This window comes from Malus sylvestris, chromosome 7 (genome assembly GCF_916048215.2).
Source record: "Malus sylvestris chromosome 7, drMalSylv7.2, whole genome shotgun sequence".
NCBI classification, from domain to species: Eukaryota; Viridiplantae; Streptophyta; class Magnoliopsida; order Rosales; family Rosaceae; genus Malus; species Malus sylvestris.
This window is the reverse complement of record NC_062266.1, coordinates 34,596,736-34,619,271: the sequence shown is the minus strand read 5'-3', so window position 1 is coordinate 34,619,271 and position 22,536 is coordinate 34,596,736. Positions and strand designations below refer to the sequence as shown.

The window sequence follows — 22,536 nt, the reverse complement described above, 5'->3', positions numbered from 1 at the left end:
CCTGGCCTAAACTTTAGACAGTACTACAAGCTTGCTAGCTTACCAACCTTTAGTATATGAGAAACTAAGTGCATGAAACACAATATGCATTTATACATGCTTATTGCTCGATCCAGTAAAATAACTAATCCCAGTTTGCCTTCCCAAATAAATGTATCGTTGAAAATGGGCAATTTGGTTCGATTTTTTTCGGCTTCAATTCAATATTCGGCTCATTTTGTTCGATTCTCAATTTTTCGAAATAGTTTATTTGAAGATAAGAGTTCAGCGTTAGTGCTCATGCACACGTGATTGTAAACTAATATAACTATTGAGAGTCTGAGACACACACTGGATGCATTTGCCAACACTTTCTCCAGTCTCCAATAAAACAAATCTTATTATTGCATGTAAGAGCTACATGTATTAACAAGTGTGTCAATTTTATGATCCAAATAACATCACTCCATTTTAATTAGTCTGCAGGCTAGAAAAAGAAACAGATAACCGGCTTGGTATATTCTAAATATGGGAGGGAGTGGATTAGATTTTAGTCGCTAAACTTGCTTCAGTAACCAATATGTACTACAAGAAAGCTCTAACTATAGTAACCAATATTAGTTTCATAAAATGTTGGTTAATTCATACAAAATGAAAAGGCTAAAAGGTCTATCAATAAGGTTTAACAATGGCCACTGATAGACCTTTTACCACCCCGTTCATTCATCGATAGACATTTTGCCCACCTTATCACGTGCAACTAAGATCAGTGGATATTGTTAGCTCTTTTTGTGGTGATTAATGCGCAATATATAGTATTGCCGGTGTAAAAAAAATGAAGGTTCAAATTAAAAAGGATGGGATATTGGAATATTAATCAAACAGATTACAGTTTGAACTGTTAATATATATATATATGTGTGTGTGTATGTGTTTCTGGAAGTCTATGCTAATATATATGGGCGATTGGTGATCACAAATGTATTGAGCAATGTGCAAGATGATCATGTTGTATACAAATTGAACAAACTGAAATAGAAATAACCTAACGAAACCTTATATTTTCTGGTAAAGAATGTGTTTGCTCTTGCCCTCTTTCTAACTGAAATTATTTTCAGTTGATCTAACAAAACCTCTCCCAGATTTCCATAGACAGATACACGTGCACACACACAAACATCAAAAGGATAGATGGCATGCATTGTAAAGAAATATATGTTCAAAAGATGAAAGAAATACCTCTTTTACAAAAGGAAACTGATCACAATAAAAGGAATCAATACTGCAGAATATGAATATATATATATATATATATATATATATATATATATATATATATATATATATATATGTACGCACTCTGATCGGTGCCGATATATCTTCACGGCAATTTCATCCACGATACAAATAAGATTCGAATCCATATGTCTTCCACTAAAAGCATGTATCAAGGCATTATTCAGTGGAACAAATAATATAGTCAGATCAGTAGAATATTAATTAGTAAAGCTGCTGAGAAGGGTGGAGAATGGAGATGAATATTATCTTATACTGAACTGATACTGTGAATACAGCTCTACAAACTCCACCCGCCGCCCACTACCACTACAACTAAAGTAATTAACAGTTATTCATTTTGTGATCGGGTAAAGGATCCAGATTATCCAATAGATTAAAACCCTAATTTCAATTAAAAAAAAAAAGGTCGTACCCAGTGCACAAGGCTCCCGCTTTACGCAGGGTCTGGGAGAGGTGAATGTCGGCTAGCCTTACCCCCATTTATGGAGAGGCTGCTCCCTAATTTCAATTGATCTTAAAAAATAAAAAAATAAAAACCCTAGGGAGTTTAACCCTAGCTAAGGCCAAAGACAAGTACGCAGATTGGAATTTAGGGTTGTGCTCATCATGACAAAAGATCTATTCAATGATGAACAAGAAGGAAAAGACCGAAAGAAATTCACAAACAGTCTTAATGTTGAAAGACATGAATCATAAGTCAAAAGCAAATGATTGATTTTTTTTCTTTCTTTTTTCATACCTGCAGTACGATCAAACTAAGCCCGCATCATCATTGAACTAATCTGTCAAAATAAGCAGAAAAAATGGGGTTTGGTCGAAATTCAATCACCTGAAGATCCATCGATCATCCGGGATCCAGTTTCGATCATCTCCACGGGGCATCGGGATTGGTGAACTAATAATTTATATGAAGAGAGATGTTTGGCAAATTAGATGGAAGCAGTAATTGAGGGGAATGAAGCCTGGTCCAAGAAATTACCGACTTAGGTAATCTTGTACCAAACAACATTCCCCTCAAAGTTACCAGCTTCCTTCGTGATACATAAACTCCGATATGATCATCTTCATCTCTTATACAGCTGGTGTTCTTCACTTATTTGGATCGCGTTACTCCAAATGAAACAAAAGGGGAGAGAGTACTTTTACTTCTTGAATGAAAAGTATTATTAGGTCCCAGGAAATATTGGGGTTGGTGGTACGTCATAATTAAATACATGATTACTCACAAATATAATCATTTGGTTTACTTTACGAGAAAGAAAAGAAAAAGAAAGAAAGGGCTGCACATTGAAAGAGTTGGTGCATACTAGTCGATCATGTTGGTTTCTCTGGAACCAGCTGTAAGGTTTGGGCAATTGGGGTGGGCATACTTATGTTTATACATAAGTTTAGAGCTAGGCACACACTCACATGTAAATAATACATATATAAGAAATGGAGTGGGGACACTTATGTTGAAATGTCCCACATTGAGTATCAATGACAAAATAAGAGTTTAAATACCATAATCATACTCCAACCAATACCGAGGTCTTTTGTGATAAAACCCCACACCTGACGGATTGTGCAAGTGGTAATTATCAAGTTGGGGACAATATCGGTGTTGTTGAAAGTGGGCCGTATGGCCTGTCTCTCTGATAATTCTACATGGTATCAGAGCCAAAGAGTGGGCCCGTACTGTACTGCCACGTGATGGGTGGGTCCCCTTGGCCCCGCGCGATGATGGTGGTCCCTTGGCCCTGCGTGTAAGGTGAGTCCCCTTGGCTCCACGTGGTTGTCGATGTGTGGATCTCCCACGTGTGACCCATTAATCGGGTCCCACATGAGGGGGCGTGTTGAAATGTCCCACATTGACCGTATCAATGACAAAATAAGAGTTTAAATACCATAATTCTACTCCAACCAATACCGATGCCTTTTGTGATAAAACCCCACACCTGATGGATTGTAATATCGGTGTTGTTGAAAGTGGGCCGTATGACCTGTCTCTCTGATAATTCTACAACTTATACGTTTATATGATAAGTCAAAAGTATTAAGTTTCTCGTTGAATACGATTTTGAACCAAAGTATTATAGTTAGCAGACTCATTGTGTGGTTTAGTTAAAATATTCGTCTCTTCACTGTAAATATATTATTTGTATTGAAAAAAATTGAGTCAACGACTATTGTGAAATCTTCATCTTATTATGATATCATCTTTAACTTCTTCAGTTATTATTATTTTTACCTAGTGTGATAAGTATAACATGAAAATTGAAGAAAATACTCTAAGCCAAAATTCAATAGCAATATGATTCACCATTAAGAAAACCTCAACAGCCCTAACATATGTGTTCGTAGTTTACCACAACCCTAGCTGGGAATTTAATATAAAAGAAAATTGGAAATTTCTCAAGAAAGTACCAAAATCCAAACATTGTCCTCAAAACTTAAAATGCCGGTTGGGGACAGAAATCGATGAAATTCGGCCTAATGCTCATATATCAGAGCAAAGCACTAAATCTTATTCCTGGCGTCATGTTTGGGGATAGAAATCAAATGAAATTTGGTCCAATATGTCCATATATCTGAGCGAAGCACCAAGTCTTATTCGTGACGACATTCTTCAACACATCATATCCTTCTTCGAACCTTGAGAAGCGGTTCAAACGAGCATATTATAAAAAAAAGGTGGAAATACGTATGGAAGTTGAATTCCAACATTGACTTGCATCACTTCTGCTACTACATACCTAAGTTGGAAAGGGCAATTCTCTTTCGAGATTTCATAAATAGGTTCCTTCTTACTTGTGAGGCTGATATAATTGACCCTGTCAATAAGACCATTGCGTATTGGATTGAAGCTGTATGAGTGTGAAATGTTCAGGTTGTTTCTTTCCATCTTGAAATGTTCAGGTTGTTTCTTTCCATCTTCCGTGATAACCTTACATAATTTCTATGTTGTTAAGATGTCTAATGTATTTTATTACATTGATCAATCAGAAAGTTGCTCTATATCAAATGAGGATGTTGTGCCTCCTTGTACCTTTTCGCATCTAAAGGTGGTCGAAGTTATTAGTTTTAAGGGAGAGATTATGAGACGCAACGGGCAGTAAAGAGTTTGCTAAATGAAGGGTTGGTCTTGGAGAAGTTATTCATTAGACTCTCTTCGAGTGCATATGAAAAGAAGGCTTACTGGGAAGAATTCTTTTCTAAACTTCCCAAACCATTGGAAGATTGTGAAATTGTGAAATTGTGGTTTGTTCGTCGTATGATTGAGCATGTTGGATTTCAGAGAAGCTTGAAGAAGTCAACATCAAATTTGGGTTAACCTTATGAGGGCTATTTTAAAGCCCCATTTTTTTCCATCAAAGGTAAATTTCATTACCAACACGACAAATATAAATAACAAGAGATCAAATTACAAGTCAAGCACAAAATAAAAAAATAACCTTCCATACAAAATAAAGCGCAAACAGACAATTGGGCTCAGAAAGAAAACCTAAAAAACAAAACAGCCCAAAGCCGCCTGCACCTCAACCGTCATCAAAGCACCGGAATCCTCCACCATGCACCACCATTCCCAGCAAATACCAAAGATCCAACCAACCGACGCCCCAGAAGTGGTGGAAAAGAAAGCGCCAGCCGTCCTCCATCAAGCACCATTTCATTTATGTATGGTTATTCTAATGTGTTGCACTATTGCTAAGTTTAAAAGTTTAAAAGTGTTCCTCAGTTAGAAAAGCACATGGCACACGGAGGTGTTTTATAAAAGACATGGTTATATGTTAACACTTTGTACTGTTTTAACGTTAAAGATATTTTTATTCTAAAAAGTCAATCCTGGTATAATTCACTTACAACACATTTTTGTCTCTTTAATTAAAACTAAAAATTTTCAAATCATTTTCATTAATTTTTTTTGTTTTTATTGAAAATTTCAGTATGCTTTTAATAACTAAAAATTACTTTCAGATTGCTAAAAGTGTTCATAGTGTTTAATAGAAAAAGTTAAAAAGTAAATGTTGGCTGAAAAAGGTACTTAAAATACTTTATTGAAAAATCAGCTGCTGTGTGCTTCTTTGAAATGCTTGATTGGAGGAGCACCTGCTGTTTACTTGAAAATTGTGCGATGCGGCTGACATTTCAAACATAATTGGAAATTGGGTTTGGTGATATAAAACATATGGTTTATAGAGCTTAGGGCCATTTATAGCTTGAGGAGCAAGGTAATGAATCCAAACTTAATAGTCAATCTGTACGGGCTCGTTTGGTGGCTGAATGAGATTATGCCTTAAGAATTGGATCGATAGGGATATGTAAGATATGACTTTAATTTATGTATTAATATAGGTTAAATAACTCATTCTATTGTAAATGTCATGTCCTCTCACATTTTGACTCAACAAACAAATTATTGGATTCAAATCCATTTTAGCTTATCACAATCTATCCCAACCAGACCACCTAATAGACCTTACATGTTACGAAGGAAAGGCGAACTGTTGATGTTGAAACCATGCAACAACGACAGCGATTCAATCCCTTCTTCCTAATGATTAGAGAGCCAAACAAGTCATCACCTCTAGATTTTTATCCCCCAAAGTTTTGCTCGCACACTTGGCACGAATCGCTCGCCGAAACTTGTCCTCGCAAAGCACCTAAACACCAAAGGCCAACTAAGGATATTTGACAAGTTAAAACAGTATGAATTTGGGAAGGTTATCCACGTTACATGTACACCAAACTTACCGGGACGACAAGAAATGCTAATCATGGTCGTTTAAAGACAAATGACGGTGTCGTTTTCAGAAGCAAAGTTTGGTGAGGAGGGAATGAAAGCTTTAATCTTCGTTATGCTTATCCTAGTCCTCCAGTCCTGGCACGAAAGGCAGCCAAGTAACTTGGATTTGGACAACAAAGTTTTGTCCCAGCTTGCTCAATACCTACAGCCGGCACTCCATTCTTATGTGGAATCTCAATGAGCTTGCTCAATACTTCGAGGACATGGATGAAACCATTAGTTCCGCCAAGAAGGAGAGTGTTGTCTATGGACAGCTTTTGGCAACAAAATGCATAAGTTCTCTCATGAGCTAATCACTTTTAAATTTGGAATCTAATGAAAACAGAAGTTCGTCTTACTATTTAAGGCTTGTTTATGATGTTATGTAAAAAAAATTTGTTAGCGCTTTTGCGAGTGCCCTTTGAATCATAACGTTTTTATTATCTGAAAGTGTTTTGGACCCTTCTAAGAGTTGATTTAGGATTGCTTATGTTCATACAAGGTTTTGCTAAGTGTTTTTAATTAAAAACACCAAAATTTTTTATTGAAAATTCAAATGCTTTATGAAGTTGGATCTAATAGGTGATTCTTCATATGTGCTTTCAAATAAACATTTTTTGTCAAATTAAGGGGGGTGTAGTCAAACTTTGATTTCATCAAAATCCATAAGAAATTATAGAGTATTAAAATCATTTGAAATCTGTCACCTAAAAGAAGTACATTAAAATCTTCTGAAATCTAAATTGACAACCCCCTTAAGGCTCAAGTTAAAAGAGATTTCAATTGAGAGAAAATACTTTTAGTCCTTTCAAAAGTCGTCTAAACACTTTTACCGGTGCACTTCTCAAATCATTCTGAAAACGCTTTTAACTATTTAAAAAATACTGCATAACACAACCCTTTATTTCTTGCCACAATGTTAATGATAAACTGATAAAGTGCTCCCGTAGCGTGCAAGTGTGACCTAATCCCAAAAGGCTTTGCATAAATTTTAGAGAAGTGAGCACGTCTCATGGAGACTAGATAGGACGCCACACCAACCATGAAACCCTGAAAACGATTTGGACCTAGCCCTATAGAAATGGAAGTATCGAGTAGGAGGACGAAACTAAAAAACATGAATAACAAAACTTTATCTTACTAAACAAGATCGTTCTATAAATCTTAGAACATCATTTTGCTCAATTGTGCACTAAGTTTTTCTTACAAAGATGAAGCTGTATAAAAAATTAGACGCATCGAATAGAAGGATGAAGCTAAACACTAGAAACCAAAAAAAATGGAGGATCGGTGCACACAGCCCCATCGATATGATTGGCTTTTATTGAAAAAAGCATTGGCCTTTGCTTTCTCCTTTTGATTCAACTTGACAATTGAATTGAAATTGGACGTTTTGTTTGTCGGTATTAGGCCACGCAAATTTATCTTCATCTAAAGTAACCATCAACTTATCTCATATGACCATATCCAACTCATACAATATTAACCATATCTTCTTGCCATATGCGCGACCATCGGTTTTCCAGAGACTTGTTAGATATTTTATTATTATTATTATTTAACAATCGATATTATCTACACTAAGGAAACGGATTAGATTTAACCTTAAAATAGGCTAGTAATAATGTGGTTCAAATTCGTCTTTGGCGAGAATTCAACTGAATACCTCTCACTTACCATTGAAGAGGAATACCACTAGATCGTAGTACTAAGTGACGACTCGTTAGATATTTCTGAAAGTTAAGTTTTTTATAGTATGTTTCATCATCTATGTCATCCTGAGTCCTATTACTTTTAATTCCTAATACAAATAATATCTGAGTCATTAAACTTTATGATTGAAGAAATTTTGTTATGTCACTAACTGCTAAGTTACAAATTTATGTTAAACTCAAGAGTCAAGAAAGAAGCATGAGTGCTTGAATTGTTGGGATGTTTCCCTTTGTCAAAAAGCAAAAGGTACATAGAAATCATAATAACAATTGAAATACGCACTGACAGACTGCAAATTTTATGTGTCATGCTAGTCTTTTGATATACGCTCATGCGAGTGCCAATTGATTTTCTAATATTTATAATTTAGAAAAATAAATGATTTCGTGATTGTGAGATTATACAATTTTACCGGTTGTATACAGAAGAGTAACATGCAAGATTTTATCATAATTGAAAATTAATCGTACACTAGTGTTTGTATTATTGAATGTTCATTGTCAAAAAAGCAAAAAGTACATATAATACGAGAATGGCAATTCGGACATGCCTAAACGGACTACAAATCGGCACGTAAACAAGCAACTCAAGTTCAAGTTTATTCTTTACAAACCCTGCAACTGTCTAATGCATGCACTTTTTTCACATTATTTCCACCAGAAGAGAAGCACAATACACAAGCCAAAATTGTGTGTTTGTGTGGGAAAGAAACACATATATGTAACAGTAGTGTTTCTAGAGATGGGGAAGAAAGAAGATAAGAGTGGATTAGAGAGGTCCACAAGCAAGAAATTATGAATTCGACGTGTGTCTTACGTTAGCTAACACCATTGGTTTGGATTACGATCATCCATCAATCAACAACTTTCAAATATAAGAAACAACCGTGTTTATGAGGAGAGATTTTTCAGTGTGCTGTGTTCACGTGAGTGAGAAGATATATTCTTCAACCCTAACTATATATACTACAAGCTCACTTCATTACCAAGATTTCAAAACCACATTCACTTAAAAATTAATAATTAATTTTTCATCTATTGTTGAAAGCATTACAAGTCGATATCAATCAAGCCCAACAAAAAATAATCGAGAACCAAAGTCATGGAGAGGAGTAAAGAGGAGTGCTATGAAGAAGAAAACTTAGATTACGGCATAGAGCCACAGTCTGCGATGAAAAGGAAGAAGAACAAGAGCAAGAACACAAGGCGGTTTAGCGACGAACAAATCAGCTTGTTGGAGTCTATATTCGAAGCAGACTCGAAGCTCGAGCCAAGGAGGAAGGTGCAGTTGGCAAGAGAGCTTGGGCTGCAACCTCGCCAGGTTGCAATATGGTTTCAGAACAGAAGAGCTAGATGGAAGTCCAAACAGATAGAGCAGGATCTCAGAAGTCTCAGAGAAGATTATGACAAGTTAGCATCTCGGTTTGAATCTTTGAAGGAGGAGAAGCAGTCTTTGCTTATGCAGGTAGAGTAACTAACCTTGTTCAACTTCTTACAATCCGAAAATCGAAAAATATACCTGGCTGTGAGAAGCCCATCGTGTTTATAAATAAAATTACAGTTTGACATGCGTGCATAAGCTGTTTTATTTGTCAGATGTGATTTGCAGTTACATGTAAGTAGCCAAACAGTGTTCATGAAAGTGCATTCAAAATTTCTAGCTTAGTAGTCAAAACTAAACATTTTTTGGGTTATTTTTATCAGTTGCAGAAGTTACACGATCTTGTGGGAACATCTCGCGATGGCGCCCCTCCCGAAGATTCTCTCGCAAATCAGACGGCAGATGGATCGAGTTACAAAGAAGGGAATTGTAAGACTAGTGCTCGAGTAAGACTAGAAGAGGCATTGGAGCAGAGAGGAGCCATAGATTCACATACAAGCCATGATGTTGGTGGGGAGTTTGGAGATGAAATACACGATCTTCTGAACATTGGTCAATTGGATGCCTCTCTGACACCTCAAGGATTGCATAGGTTGGATTCAGGCAACATTCTGGTTGATCGTTGTAATTCACACTGGTTAAATTTCTGGACCTGAAATTTCCAACCCCCCCACCCCGCACATAAAAGTTTGGTGTAATTGGTGTGGAATTTTTCTTGTAATCCATGTACTGAGGTCAACTAACAGCTTCTATCGACGTCAAACAGTAACTATGCAGCGTCTTATTCTTCTGAGCTCAATACTTGTCGAGTTGTTACATAATTTGGTTCGCTAATTGTTCATAACAGACTATTTAATGAGAGAAATCCATGCATGAGTGTATGTGTTTGTGTGTGTTGCAGGATCATGAGATTGTTCAAATATGACATGAACGTCTTGCCTTGTACACAAAGATAGGTATTAGGTTTACAAAACACAGTTTTCTAGCCGCACTTAATTGCCAACCAGCAAAATTAACGTTAAAACCAATCCTTTGAATCTTGTATATCCTACGAATCACTACAATGAAGGACTAGTCAAATTACGATTTAGAAGGATTTAAAAAAAAAAAAAAATTAATTATCAAAGTCAGACAAAAACCTTAGAATATACAGAAGTGAATCCAACGAGAGGCAAAAGTTATATGCCCAAGCTTAGTCAAACTGGCTAGAGCAAGGTGCTCCATTAGCGGCATTCCATTCGAATCTTCGTACTGTTGTTTAGATTAAATTAGCGTAACTGTCGCAAGGCAGAGGACACGAATAAAATATCATCATTTGCATAATAATAAACCTAATGAAAAAGTTGATCAAGTGGACAGTTTGGCCGAGTGGTCTAAGGCGCCAGATTTAGGCTCTGGTCCGAAAGGGCGTGGGTTCAAATCCCACAGCTGTCAAAACCTCGATTTGTTATTATTTTTTCATTTTTTTATTTGGGCTTCTCCAGTTGGGCTTTGTGGGCCCATTAGTAATTCACTTTCGCTATCCAAATCCTGACCACATACTTTTGTACATGATCGCGCACTTGTTCCCCTCAATTGTCTTCCCAAAGTGACTTGCAGAGGGTTCGAGGAACAAGATAGATTTAGGAAATCGAATGTATAACGTCGGAAATAAATATTCTTAACCGCTTGAGCTACAATTTTTTTGCGGAATCAATGGCTTGCTTAACCATAAAAGCCACAGCCTACTTCAGCTCCTCTTCAAGTGAGATTTCCCTCCCTTCTTCTCCCTTCAAGCCCCTCAAGCTCCCTCCCTTCTGGCCATGGCAAAAGGTATTTCTCTCTCTCTCTGTCTAGCATTTTGTACATGTACAAAGTGGCTAGCATAAAGCATGCTTTAGCTTGCAGGTGAAGGTGGGCCCACTGAGTGTGTCTCCAATGGGGTTTGGAACTTGGGCATGGGGCAACCAGCTTCTGTGGGGGTACCAGGAATCGATGGACGGTGAGCTCCAACAGACATTCAATCTGGCTGTCGACAACGGCATCAACCTTTTCGACACCGCTGACTCCTACGGCACCGGCAGGTTGAACGGAAAGAGTGAAAAGCTACTTGGGAAGTTCATCCGAGATTATCAAGGTCTGCTCTTGCTATTCTTCTCAATTTTATCACTTAGTTTTGTAGTTGATTGGTGCAGTGCTTTCTAATACTTAAAAGCGCTTCTGATATATCGTTTGGGATACAACATACAAGTCTAATTTCTTGTACAAGTGCTTTTGAGCAAAAGCATATTTTAGAGAAACGAGCCCTTAGGCAACCACCTAGACCTCAAAAGCTTAAGTTGTTAAGGAATAAGCCGACGATGATATCAATTTTACACCCTCCCTTACGTGCAAATGACCAGTAGGGCAGAGACAAACATATAGATGTAGCCTCGCCCTACACTATACAGGGTTACACCCTTCACAGAAAACTTAAGTTGTCAGAGAATGAGCCAACAATGTAGAGATGGGATGAGAATATTTTTCGTGGTTTGACGATGAATGTCTGTTAGCCTAAGCTGTTAAATAACACAAATCTTCAGGGCAGAAGAGAGTGCAGAAGGACATCGTGATTGCTACCAAGTTTGCAGCCTACCCGTGGCGCCTAACCCCAGGGCAGTTCGTGAATGCTTGCAAGTACACTTCTCAAATTCGACTCTTACTTTGCTTGTATTGTGTGGAATAACTCTCCTTTCCCCAAGTTTACTTGACTGCTGTTTCCAGTGCCTCGATTGATCGTATGCAGATCGAACAAATTGGGATAGGACAGTTGCATTGGTCGACTGCAAATTACAATCCTCTGCAAGAAGCAGCGCTTTGGGACGGGTTAGTTGCAATGTATGACAAGGTAAGCAAATGATTTAAAGGCGCCTTGTGCGTTCAGAGATGAATTTTCGAGACTAGCACGAAATGGTCATACTCATAGAGATGGTATCGTGAAGGGTTTGGTTCGTGCTGTCGGGGTCAGCAACTATGGACCGAAGCAGCTTCTAAAGATACACGATTACCTAAAAGCTCGGGGAGTCCCGTTGTGTTCAGCTCAGGTACGCCATTGCTTGTACAAGATATGAAGCCAAACAGTTTCTAATGCACATGCTGGTGCACTGAAACTCTTTAATCTTATAGATAACACCCCGATTCTAGGTGCAATTTTCGTTGTTGAGCGTCGGAGAAGATCAGCTGGAGATCAAGAACATATGTGATTCTCTCGGCATCCGCCTGATTGCTTATAGCCCTCTAGGACTTGGAATGCTTACTGGGAAATATACGCCATCCAATCTACCACGCGGACCTCGGTACGTGGTTTCTTTATCTCTCCTGAACCAAATCAGTACACACTGTTTACAAATGCATCGGTGTTTCTGCAGATCCTTCCTATTCAGGCAAATTCTTCCGGGACTGGAACCCTTGTTGACTTCACTCAAAGAAATTGCACAAAAAAGGAGTAAAACCGTACCGCAAGTAATTCTACGTCTTGTTACCTGTTTCGATGCGGCTTACTTACGGCACAAGTAACGTAATTTGCAAGACTAAGCAAGATTTGAATTCTGTTTGTAGGTTGCTATAAACTGGTGCATTTCCAAGGGGACCATTCCCATACCCGGAGTCAAGACCGTGAAACAAGCGGAAGAAAATCTGGGTGCTCTCGGTTGGCGCCTGAGTTCACAGGAGCTGCTTCAGCTAGAAGATGCTGCGAGGGAGTCCCCTGGGAAGATGATCCAAAACATTTTCCAGACAAGGTGATCCAGAACTTCTCCGAATGTCCTTATGAGGAGATGGAAGGAAAACAATGGCTACTGAAATGCCTTCCATCTGATTCTCGGCACCTTTGTCTTCAGTAAAATCATAAATTATGAATAACGCAAAAAACAATGGAAGGGAAAATAGTATTCATACACTAATCCATCTTTCATTCAACAAACAAAAATCAAAGTATGCATTAGCCATGTCAACGACTCGATATAGAGAGATTCAAACTTAATGAAAGTCATTTCCCATAATAAGTTCTAACCAAGTTTTAAAAGAAACGGCCCAAGACCTAAATGACCAGAAAAAGACTTGACGTTCCCCTGTCTCGATTCCCAGTCTACTTGATCTTCTTCTTTGGCCTCAGCTGCATTAATAAAAGATAACACGAATAAAGAACAAAAGTAAGACGGTAAAGGTTGAGAATGTAGCAGGATCAAACAGACATCGATATTCAATCAACTATATGAAATACCTGGTTGCTGTGTCCACACTTCTTCTTCCTGCAGTTAACCGCACGGGGGTGCAGGCGGGCATAGCACCTGTTCACGAGCATTTATATATGTGAGATACAATGAGAATCAAAGAAAAGAAAAAGAACTCTCAAACTAAAGAAAGTTAGACACTCGATTAAGTCAGGCGAATGGTTTCGGTCTTCTTAAACTAAATCCAATATGACATTGGGATTTGGCAATGTAACTATGTAAGTACTCATCCACATTCTCTTTTCTAAATCCAAATCCTTTTATATAAAAGAACACATAGATTTTGTCTCGAAAGAGTTATATGAGATCAAACGTGAAGATGCTAGCATCCAACAACGTCAAAGTAGTGCAGTGTGTTTAAAATTAGGAGTATAACTAGAGAACTGAAGTAAATCTATATAAGAAAAGCTTAATCAGTTCTTCTACGAGAAACAGTAAAGCGGAAACTTACTTGCGGCAGATCATCTTTTCCTGGTTGTATTTCCTAGCCAATGCCATGAGAGACGGCTCAATAATCCCACCACGAAGCCTCAGAACCAAATGCAGAGTTGATTCTGAGAAAAATCAGATCCAAATAAACTTTCAACCAGCAAAACATAAAAAAACAGCTAGCACCGATGCACAAGTATTAACACACACAAAAAAATTGCCAACGGCGTGAATAAATTAGGTCATCAGCGGGTCCAAAATTGGCCTCGAGCCCTTCAACTATCGCTACTGTCAATTGGGCACTAAACTTCTGAAGGTGAAACACTCCAAACATAATCACATAGCAACAGGAAACATAACTCGCTCGAAGAAATCTACAGATTTGGCTACTAAGCTTCTGAAGGTGAAATGATCCAAACATAGCAACCGAAAACAGTCCGAAAAATCATTTTCCAAATTTATACTGTGCGTGTGTGTGTGTGTAGGCCCTTTATGCAAAGGGATCCCCATTTTTTATTTAAATGGGGATTACGTATAAGGCCCACTCCACATCGAACTTTGACGATCCAAACCATCCATTTTGTAAGTCTCGATTCATATATCCTTGTAAGTCTCGATTCATAGATCACCCTTACAATATTTAAAAATGGGATTAGGTGTAAGGGCCCCTCCACATTAAAAAATAAACCGTTCAGTTCGTTAAAATTCTATATGGTGTGGATCCACAACTAATCCCAGAAAGGTTAGCATTGACATTTTAAGATTAAATTCAATTATTCACAACCAAATATACCCAGCAGTTTCTGAGCAACCAAACAAGGGATACGAAAATGCTAACCTTTCTGGATGTTGTAGTCGGCGAGAGTACGGCCATCCTCAAGCTGCTTCCCGGCAAAAATGAGCCTCTGCTGATCCGGGGGAATACCTACACAATTGAAAACATTTAGCCGGCGAAATCATCACCATCAAAATCGTACTACTTTGAATTCGAGCACGAAACTTGATCGCTGGAAAAATCTGAGAGATTAGATTACGGGTGGAAGTGTTACCTTCCTTGTCCTGGATCTTGGCCTTGACGTTGTCGATGGTGTCGCTAGACTCCACCTCGAGGGTGATAGTCTTCCCTGTTAGGGTTTTCACGAAGATCTGCATCTTCTCCGGCTCTCTCTCTTCCTCTCCCGCTGTCTGTGTGTATCTCTCTCGGCGGCAACGAGGCGGTTTTGCTCTTCGGTGGTTTATAGTAGGGTTTTTGTTGGTTGATGGGCTTTTCACCAAAAAATGGTGAAGAACAAAATGGGCTTGTGTTTAATAATTTTAAAAAGTGGGCCTCGGCCCGAAATGATTAAAGAATTGTTTGGCACTACTTATACAGAAGAGCTTATGGTAAAATTGCTTTTGTCATAAACATGTAAAAAAAAAAAAAAAAAAATTTATAAATAAAAAATCAATCACTTATTGAAAACACATTTATAAATCCTTTTCAATCCTTATCAATCACTTATCTCACAATTTAGGAGAAGTATTTTGAAAGTACTTTTGATCTAGTTTGGTTTTTTATTTTTTAAAAAGGGAACAACTGGTGGCAAGTCATGGTTATCCACCTCTTCCGCGGTCGAAAAGACTCACTAAAGCATTTCAACCTCCCCTGACTGCAAGTTTGGCTTCCACACCAACAACGGGTTTTGCACCCGAGACCTCCAGTTTTTAGTTTGAAGGAAGCCTCGCAATTTGTCTTTTACCACTGGGCCACTAGCTCGTAGTTTTTGACCTAGTTTGGTCGATGAAGGTAAGTTTGATTTAGTTTAGGAGTGTGCTTTTAACGTTGTTTGATAGAAAGTGTTTTTGGAACTAAAAAAGGCTTTTTAGGTCAACGTGTGTCATATTCAACATGCTTATAATAAAAAATCGTTCTAAAATGTATAGAAGTTTAAGAGTTTCTTACAAAAACAACTTCAAATAACACTAACTCATATTCACGTATATCGTATCATATTTCTTCTTTTTAAGCGATAGAGTGTGGAAAAATCAAACTCCATGCATGAACAAACATACAAAATTTCAATGTGCTCCGAACTATAGAGTATTACGAATATCTTAACCGTTTAATCTTAATTTTCATAGTTGTTAACAAAAATTTAATAATTAAAAAACTCAAAAGATCTCATACTTCGAAACATCATGAAAATCCTATAAACGCATTAACAACTGAATTACAAGCTTCTCACGCCGCCCGGATCGATTAATGTAGGAGCATATTTTCGGCATCCTTTAAAAAGAAAAAGTGATTCCAACAAAAGCATTTTCTAAATGAAGTACTTCCTACGAAAAGTATCCAACGGGCCCTAACTTATACCCACGAGTTCATTCGGTTTACGCCGAATTCAGTTAACAGTTACCGACAAATTCCCGCCTACCGCACGCCCTACCGTTACTTCTTCACTCACCGTATGACTGTCGGTGCCCGGTCTGCCATTTTCTCAGCCAGTAAGCCCGGGTGCGCAGTGCGCATGGCCTCCATATGCTCCCCGACCCGTCTTTCCCTCTCACTCCGCACGACTCTCTCCTCATTGCGTACATCTCGCGCGCCGGGAATCTCACTCCGATCGTCACCAATATCTCTATCCCTCTCGATTAAACCCGTTCGCTCGAATTTCAAGAACCCAGTTTCCGCATCATCGGCGTCAGCAGATATGGCGGGTCAGTGTCAGAAGAAGGTGGAGAAGTTTCAGACGGAGGAGGAAGTGGCGGTGCGTCTGGCGAAGTACACTGCCGACCTCTCGGCCAAGTTTGAGAAGGAGAGGGGAGCCTTCACCGTCGTTTTGTCCGGCGGCTCTCTCATTTACACGCTCAGGTCAGAAACAAACCATCCTCAAGCGTTTCTCCTTTTTAATAATTTCGGATTGCTTTGTTTCTGCTTATGTATAAGCTTTTATCATGAACATGTAGAAATGTTTGCTCGTAAAGTATGTGCTGTTGGGCCTGCTTTTGTTGTCAGCACTTCTGATAGGAGTGATTTTACCATAAACATGCACAATTTTTTTGTTAATTCAAATGCTTTCTGGAAAAGTACGTGCTTTTGTTGTAAACACTTACGTTAGAACTCAGGAGTGATTTTATCATATACATGTAGAAATATTTATTAATTCACGTGCTTACTCGAAAAGTACGTGTTGCATAGTGACCAAATTAGTGGCCAACTTGGCATTCACTTTCGGCTAGTAAACTAAACAAAGAAAAGTTTGGTGGACATCATCATGAGTAAAGACACAATGATGATGTTTGTTGAAAAGAAAAATGAAGGTCATGATGATGTTTGTAAAGGAACTTTGGATTTTTTATTGAATGCTTTTGTATGGATAAAAGGTTGCAGCCGAATGTGGGAGAGGTGGGGGAGCGGCATCAGATGAGAGCCTTACCATTGGATGTATGTGGGATTTGGGTTTGAAAGTTAAAACTCTATTTGTAATCTCCTTTTGATATTAGTGGAATTTCCTCGCCGTTTCGGAATTGGACGTAGGCTTACGCCGAACCAGTATAAATCCTTGTGTCATTTGGATTATTTATGTTATCATATTTTGCCGTTGTAGCTTATTGGTTTCATATTTGACGCTTCCGCACAACAGTACGTGCTTTTGCGCCTGCTGTATGTTCCAATTAAGCACTTCTGCTATCATAAACGTGCAGAATTTTTTGTTAATTCAAGTGCTTGCTCGAAAAGTAAGTGCTTTTAGTTTTTTCTGCCTGTTTATAAGCGTTTTTGGTTGTCCGATAGCATGTTTGATTGTTTTGTTCACTCCTTTTTTATGTTTGTGGGTATTTTGTATGTTTGGATTTACAGGAAATTAGCGGAAGAGCCGTATATGTATATGGTGGAATGGGAGAAATGGCATGTGTTCTGGGTGGATGAGAGAGTGGTGAAAAGAGATCACGCCGACAGTAACTATAAACTTGCTCTTGAAGGTTTACTCTGCAAGGTACAATTTTGTATGCGTTCTTCTGATTGTTGTGTTCAAGCACTAAATTGCTATGTTGCGTGTCAGAGCCATGATTTTGGATTTTGGATTTTGAATTTTGGTAGGTACCGATTCCTCCTGGCCAGGTTTACGCCATTAACGACACACTTTCAGCCGAGGGAGCAGCTGAGGATTACGAAACCTGTCTTAAACATTTGGTTGAGCGCAATGTGATTGCCACTTCAAAAGCTACTGGATTTCCAAAGTTCGATCTCATGCTTCTAGGTATGGGGCCAGATGGACATCTTGCTTCTCTATTCCCTGGCCATTCGCTTTGCAACGAGAAGACGAAATGGGTGACTCACATTACGGACTCGCCAAAACCACCTCCAGAGAGGATTACATTTACCTTCCCGGTGATCAACTCCGCTGCGTATAATGCAATGGTGGTGACAGGTGACGATAAAGCTGATGCCGTGCAGAGAGCGCTAGGAAATAGTCAGCATCCTGATACTTTGCCTGTTCAGTCGCTTGCAGCCGAAGACGAGTTAACTTGGTTTTTAGACCAGGGTGCAGCGTCCAAGCTGTAGGAGCAGAATGTCGATGGCTTTGCAATTCGTTGCACTTGCATCCGATGTTTTTACTACATACATGTCGATGTTAACCTGTTTGTGTTCTATAATTTGGGCAGGAATCACTGTGATTCACTGCTTACACAACCTTCTTTGCGGGTTGCTTGAGGCGAAATGAATAAGACAACAACCATATTTCAATAAATTACAAACGGTTGTGTTCTTTGTTTCGCCTCAAGCGGATGCATGGTCGAATAATCAAACAATCCTATTAAAATTTCTCTCATGAAAATGAGCTATAACGCTTTTATTCCGGTTGCGGTTGCATGAAAGTTTTCCTAAATCTAAAGAATCAAGGCAGTTGGGTGTTTGAATCCCCAAAACCCGCAAAATCCTCTCCACCCCAAGCCCAATCAGTTGGGCTACAATGGAAGGAAGCAGAGAATAGCACGGATTGTAATTTCGGATAATAACACGTGATGTGACAAAATTAGTTAAAAATCTTATCCGAAATGAAGCTAATATTATTTTTAATGCCAATTGCCCGGACAATTCATTTACGGAGTAGACATGGATAGAGATGCACTCGAACAATTACTATCCATTAAGGTAAAAATTGTTTTATTAATTGTCTTTACCCAATTAACGGACAATTATTGCCTTAGTTAGGTGAAACTTGAAAGTGCTCTTATCAATGAAAGTATCAGCGGGTTATTTACTTGTTTAAGCAAATCTATAGAAATTTATGAAACCAATGCCTGAGTTTGAGCACATGACTAGGAAGGAGCACCCTCCCTCCTTGTCCTTGTAGAGAGTACAGATCCTCTCCGGATCTTAAAAAATGAAGACTAAGGATTAAATGTTTCGGGTCGTTTAAATTTGATCTAACGGTTACAAATAGACGGTTCTTCTAAAAGTTATAATAATTGTAACCGTTGGATCAAATTTCAACAGTTCGGATCATTTGATCATTGGGCTTCCTTTTTTTAGATCCAGAGAAGATCTGTACTCCTTGCGGACAATCATCCACTTGCTTAATTTAGTTTAGTTTAATCAAGTACGTACATTCTATGATGTTCGTTCATATGAGTGACGTCATTAATAAGTTCGATGAAGGTGTAAACCTTTGTATCTTTCCATTTCCGTCCAACCAAAAACTGACTTGGGTTTCTGAACTTTGCATTCAAGTCCTCAAAGATTTCGTCTTTATTTACTCCCAATCAAAATTTTCAAGCAATGGAATAGAGAGATGCAATTCGCCCAAGAAGATAACTAAAGGATGACCCAAGCCAACAATGCTTCTTTCTTTGCAAAGCCGAGGGAAAAATGTTTATCGTACGTAATGTTATTTTTATTTTGCAAAGATGTTATTTTCACAACTCGAACCGATGACCTTTCGGTTACAATTAAAGAAATAATATTTCAATTGCGCCAAGACTCGTCCTTTCCAAGAAAATAACTATTATATTTTATAAAATAACATTTCGGTTGCGCCAAAACTCATCATCTCCAAGAAGATAACTACTATATGTTATTAAACCAGAAACAGAGCTTTTGCTCATGTTCATGTTCATGTTAACATGGCTAAATGAGCCTCATTTTCATGTGTGGTTGAGAACAAACGGTTGTCTAAAATAACTAGTTTTCTCTCCTTGGCTTTGGTGTAGGTGTTGGGATCTACCAAGCACAAAACAAGTTCATTGATCCTCCAAACCAAGAAGAGCACACTTTCAAGTATAAAACCATTGTGATAATGTATATTAGTTGTTGAATAAGTTCTGAAGGAGGAGAAAAGCTTCGCAGAAAGTTTGACTGACTGGATGGTCAGTCGCTCTTATTAAAAAACAATTCATTATATTTGGATACCATATATTTGTATGTAGGTACGACTTTTAATAAGACTGTGCAACCCTATATGATACATGCTTTAAGAAACAGTAGATTGATGGAACCTACATATTCTTCTACATCAGCAGGCATGAACTGGTTGTCCCATGTAGACTTGTAAACGGGTCGGGTTTATTGGGTTTAGGTCGGGTTGAACCCAACCCGTTAAGTTAACGGGTCATCCGAACCCAAGCTGTTAAGTTAACGGATCACCCGAACCCGACCCGTTAAACTAACGGGTCATCCGTTTCACCCGTTAACACCTGTTAACAATTATTATTATTTTTATTTTTTGCATAAAGTTTATTTTTTGTCATTAAGACTTTACTAAAATTACTAAAATATCCTCAACTAACGGGTGTTAACGGGTTGACCCAAAGTGACCCGTTATTTAACGGGTTGTTAACGGATTCACCCGTTAACGACCCAACCCGTTAACCATCCATCCAAATACAAATATTAATGGGTTGGGTCGGATCGGATTAACGAGTTGGGTCCAAAATGCCAGGCCTAGTCCCATGGCCGCACTTTGAAGGGTTTTTCTTGTTAATCGGATATTTCTTTACATTTCACGTTATATCTTTCTCTTCACGTTACATGTCGATTCCAATTAAAATGTTTTCCAAGCTTCGCGTCTCGAACAAAATGGTTTACGATCTCTTTCACGATAGTGATAGGTGATAGAAAAAGAGTTCAAAGTGTAAGCCATAAAACAAAGGGCCCTGACCCCCTGCGTAAGATCATCATTTTGCATCTGTTTTTTTTTTATGTAACTTGTATATGATCACATAAAAAAGTAGAAAAAGAGCTATTGTAGGAAGAACAGAAAAAGAAAAATAACAATAACAATATAAAGGATAGTAAAAGGAGAAAAAGAAGATATTTTCTTTTCTTTTACGAGAATATTTTTGTTCGTCACCCGTAGTGATGATGACGATGATGCTTACTATTTTATTTATCACTGTTAGATAAGTTAAAATTTTAAAATCTGTATAGTAAATACATAAAATTCTCAAATTTAAATTCATCAAATAAATAATATTGTGAACATTAACACCATTTTAAGACGGTGAACAAAAATACAGCCTTCTTTTGCCGAGTCAAAAGCACTTGGCCCGATTTTGTTGACTATGCGTGTTGATATTCACTTTTCTTGTTAAGTCACTTTTCTTGTTAGTTAACAATTTGCCAAAGTTTGCACAAACAACAAAATTAGTTGGGCAGATTTTGGAGAAATTTTTTATTATAACGGGAATACAAGTAGTACATTATGCGTTTTTATGTAAGTGGTGAAAATTTTTATTTTTTAAGTTATTAACTTTTTAACACATATATCTCACCATTTGTATAATAACACGTGATGTATCATCTCATGTGTTGATTATACTGATAAATCTCTCAAGATTTTGAGCGCCCTCACTATCTAAATGTGCCTAACATGATGATTAATTAAGTAAAGTGTCACACCACTATGCCTTTATCGTTACTTTAAGAAATTAGTCATGCCTAATCAACCCAGTCAAACTGGATTAGACCCTTTTTAAATATGTTTAAGGTAAAAAACAATCGTGCTGAAGTTATCGAAAAATACAGTACTCAATACCCTACCAGTTAAAGTTCTTAGGTCCAATTCAATAATGATTCATCGGTCTAATTGGAGCTAAGGATTTTAATAGCGAGTTTTTACAACTTTGAAGTATTATAACCTCTCACAATGTTAATTAATTATTTATTTTAGCATGAAAGTAATTTAAATAAGTTAAGCATGCTGATTGCTGAGGAAGAGGAGGAAGAGGAGGGTCCTCTATGGATTCTCTTTGTGGAAATCTTAGAATTTTCACATCATGATTGTTTATTGTACATCGTACGGTAAGTTTTTGTTAGCATTATTTGTGTTTAATTTTAAATAAAAAAAATTTAAAATGATTTATGGCTACATAATGTATAATAAACGACTAGAATGCAAACATCCTTAGAATCCCCACAATTTGAATCTGAATGGAATCCAAATCCGAAAATGAGGTAAGAAGCAAGCACTCAATGAGAAATGACATTGGAGTTTGGTGAACTTGCCAACTAATAGGAGATAATTGTATATCATTATGCGTAAGCGTATTTTGGTCAAACAAACGCATTTAGTTATTCAAGAAGTGGTTCAAAGAAACAATTAACTAAGAAAACAACATCTGCGCTCATTTTCTTTTTTTACACTATTTTATTTTATCTGGACGTTAAATTAAATTAACTAAAGAAGAAGAAAATCAAAGTGCATAAATCATTCATTTACTCTTAATTAGGAAAGAAGTAAT

At 37.7% G+C, this 22,536-nt stretch overlaps 4 protein-coding genes and 1 non-coding gene across 6 annotated transcripts; 4 read left to right on the top strand and 1 right to left on the bottom strand.

The window, feature by feature from the left end:
• Positions 1 to 8,674: 8,674 nt before the first annotated feature.
• On the top strand, positions 8,675 to 10,017 carry LOC126629254 (homeobox-leucine zipper protein ATHB-12-like). The gene is made up of 2 exons (XM_050299224.1): positions 8,675 to 9,220; positions 9,460 to 10,017. Exons 1-2 carry the CDS (start codon positions 8,858 to 8,860, stop codon positions 9,790 to 9,792), a joined length of 696 nt encoding a protein of 231 aa, XP_050155181.1. The 5' UTR covers positions 8,675 to 8,857; the 3' UTR covers positions 9,793 to 10,017.
• Positions 10,018 to 10,490: 473 nt separating this feature from the next.
• TRNAL-UAG (transfer RNA leucine (anticodon UAG)) lies at positions 10,491 to 10,570 on the top strand. Its single transcript has one exon. It is a non-coding gene; the product is annotated as a tRNA-Leu (tRNA).
• A 134-nt stretch (positions 10,571 to 10,704) lies between these two features.
• LOC126629253 (pyridoxal reductase, chloroplastic) lies at positions 10,705 to 13,056 on the top strand. Of its 2 annotated transcripts, none has more exons than XM_050299222.1 (8): positions 10,705 to 10,948; positions 11,024 to 11,252; positions 11,698 to 11,791; positions 11,879 to 12,002; positions 12,097 to 12,198; positions 12,299 to 12,450; positions 12,523 to 12,616; positions 12,713 to 13,056. In XM_050299222.1, exons 1-8 carry the CDS (start codon positions 10,832 to 10,834, stop codon positions 12,896 to 12,898), a joined length of 1,098 nt encoding a protein of 365 aa, XP_050155179.1. In that variant the 5' UTR covers positions 10,705 to 10,831; the 3' UTR covers positions 12,899 to 13,056. The 2 variants fall into 2 exon arrangements, with proteins under 2 accessions (XP_050155179.1, XP_050155180.1); XM_050299223.1 differs by having other exon boundaries at positions 10,824 to 10,948; positions 11,017 to 11,252.
• LOC126629255 (ubiquitin-60S ribosomal protein L40) lies at positions 13,028 to 15,041 on the bottom strand. The gene is made up of 5 exons (XM_050299225.1): positions 14,865 to 15,041; positions 14,654 to 14,740; positions 13,838 to 13,940; positions 13,377 to 13,443; positions 13,028 to 13,268 (listed from the first exon to the last, which is right to left on the bottom strand). Exons 1-5 carry the CDS (start codon positions 14,965 to 14,967, stop codon positions 13,242 to 13,244), a joined length of 387 nt encoding a protein of 128 aa, XP_050155182.1. The 5' UTR covers positions 14,968 to 15,041; the 3' UTR covers positions 13,028 to 13,241.
• A 910-nt stretch (positions 15,042 to 15,951) lies between these two features.
• Positions 15,952 to 18,654, top strand: LOC126627962 (probable 6-phosphogluconolactonase 2). Its single transcript, XM_050297540.1, has 3 exons — positions 15,952 to 16,666; positions 17,654 to 17,789; positions 17,894 to 18,654. Exons 1-3 carry the CDS (start codon positions 16,263 to 16,265, stop codon positions 18,356 to 18,358), a joined length of 1,005 nt encoding a protein of 334 aa, XP_050153497.1. The 5' UTR covers positions 15,952 to 16,262; the 3' UTR covers positions 18,359 to 18,654.
• Positions 18,655 to 22,536: the final 3,882 nt, after the last annotated feature.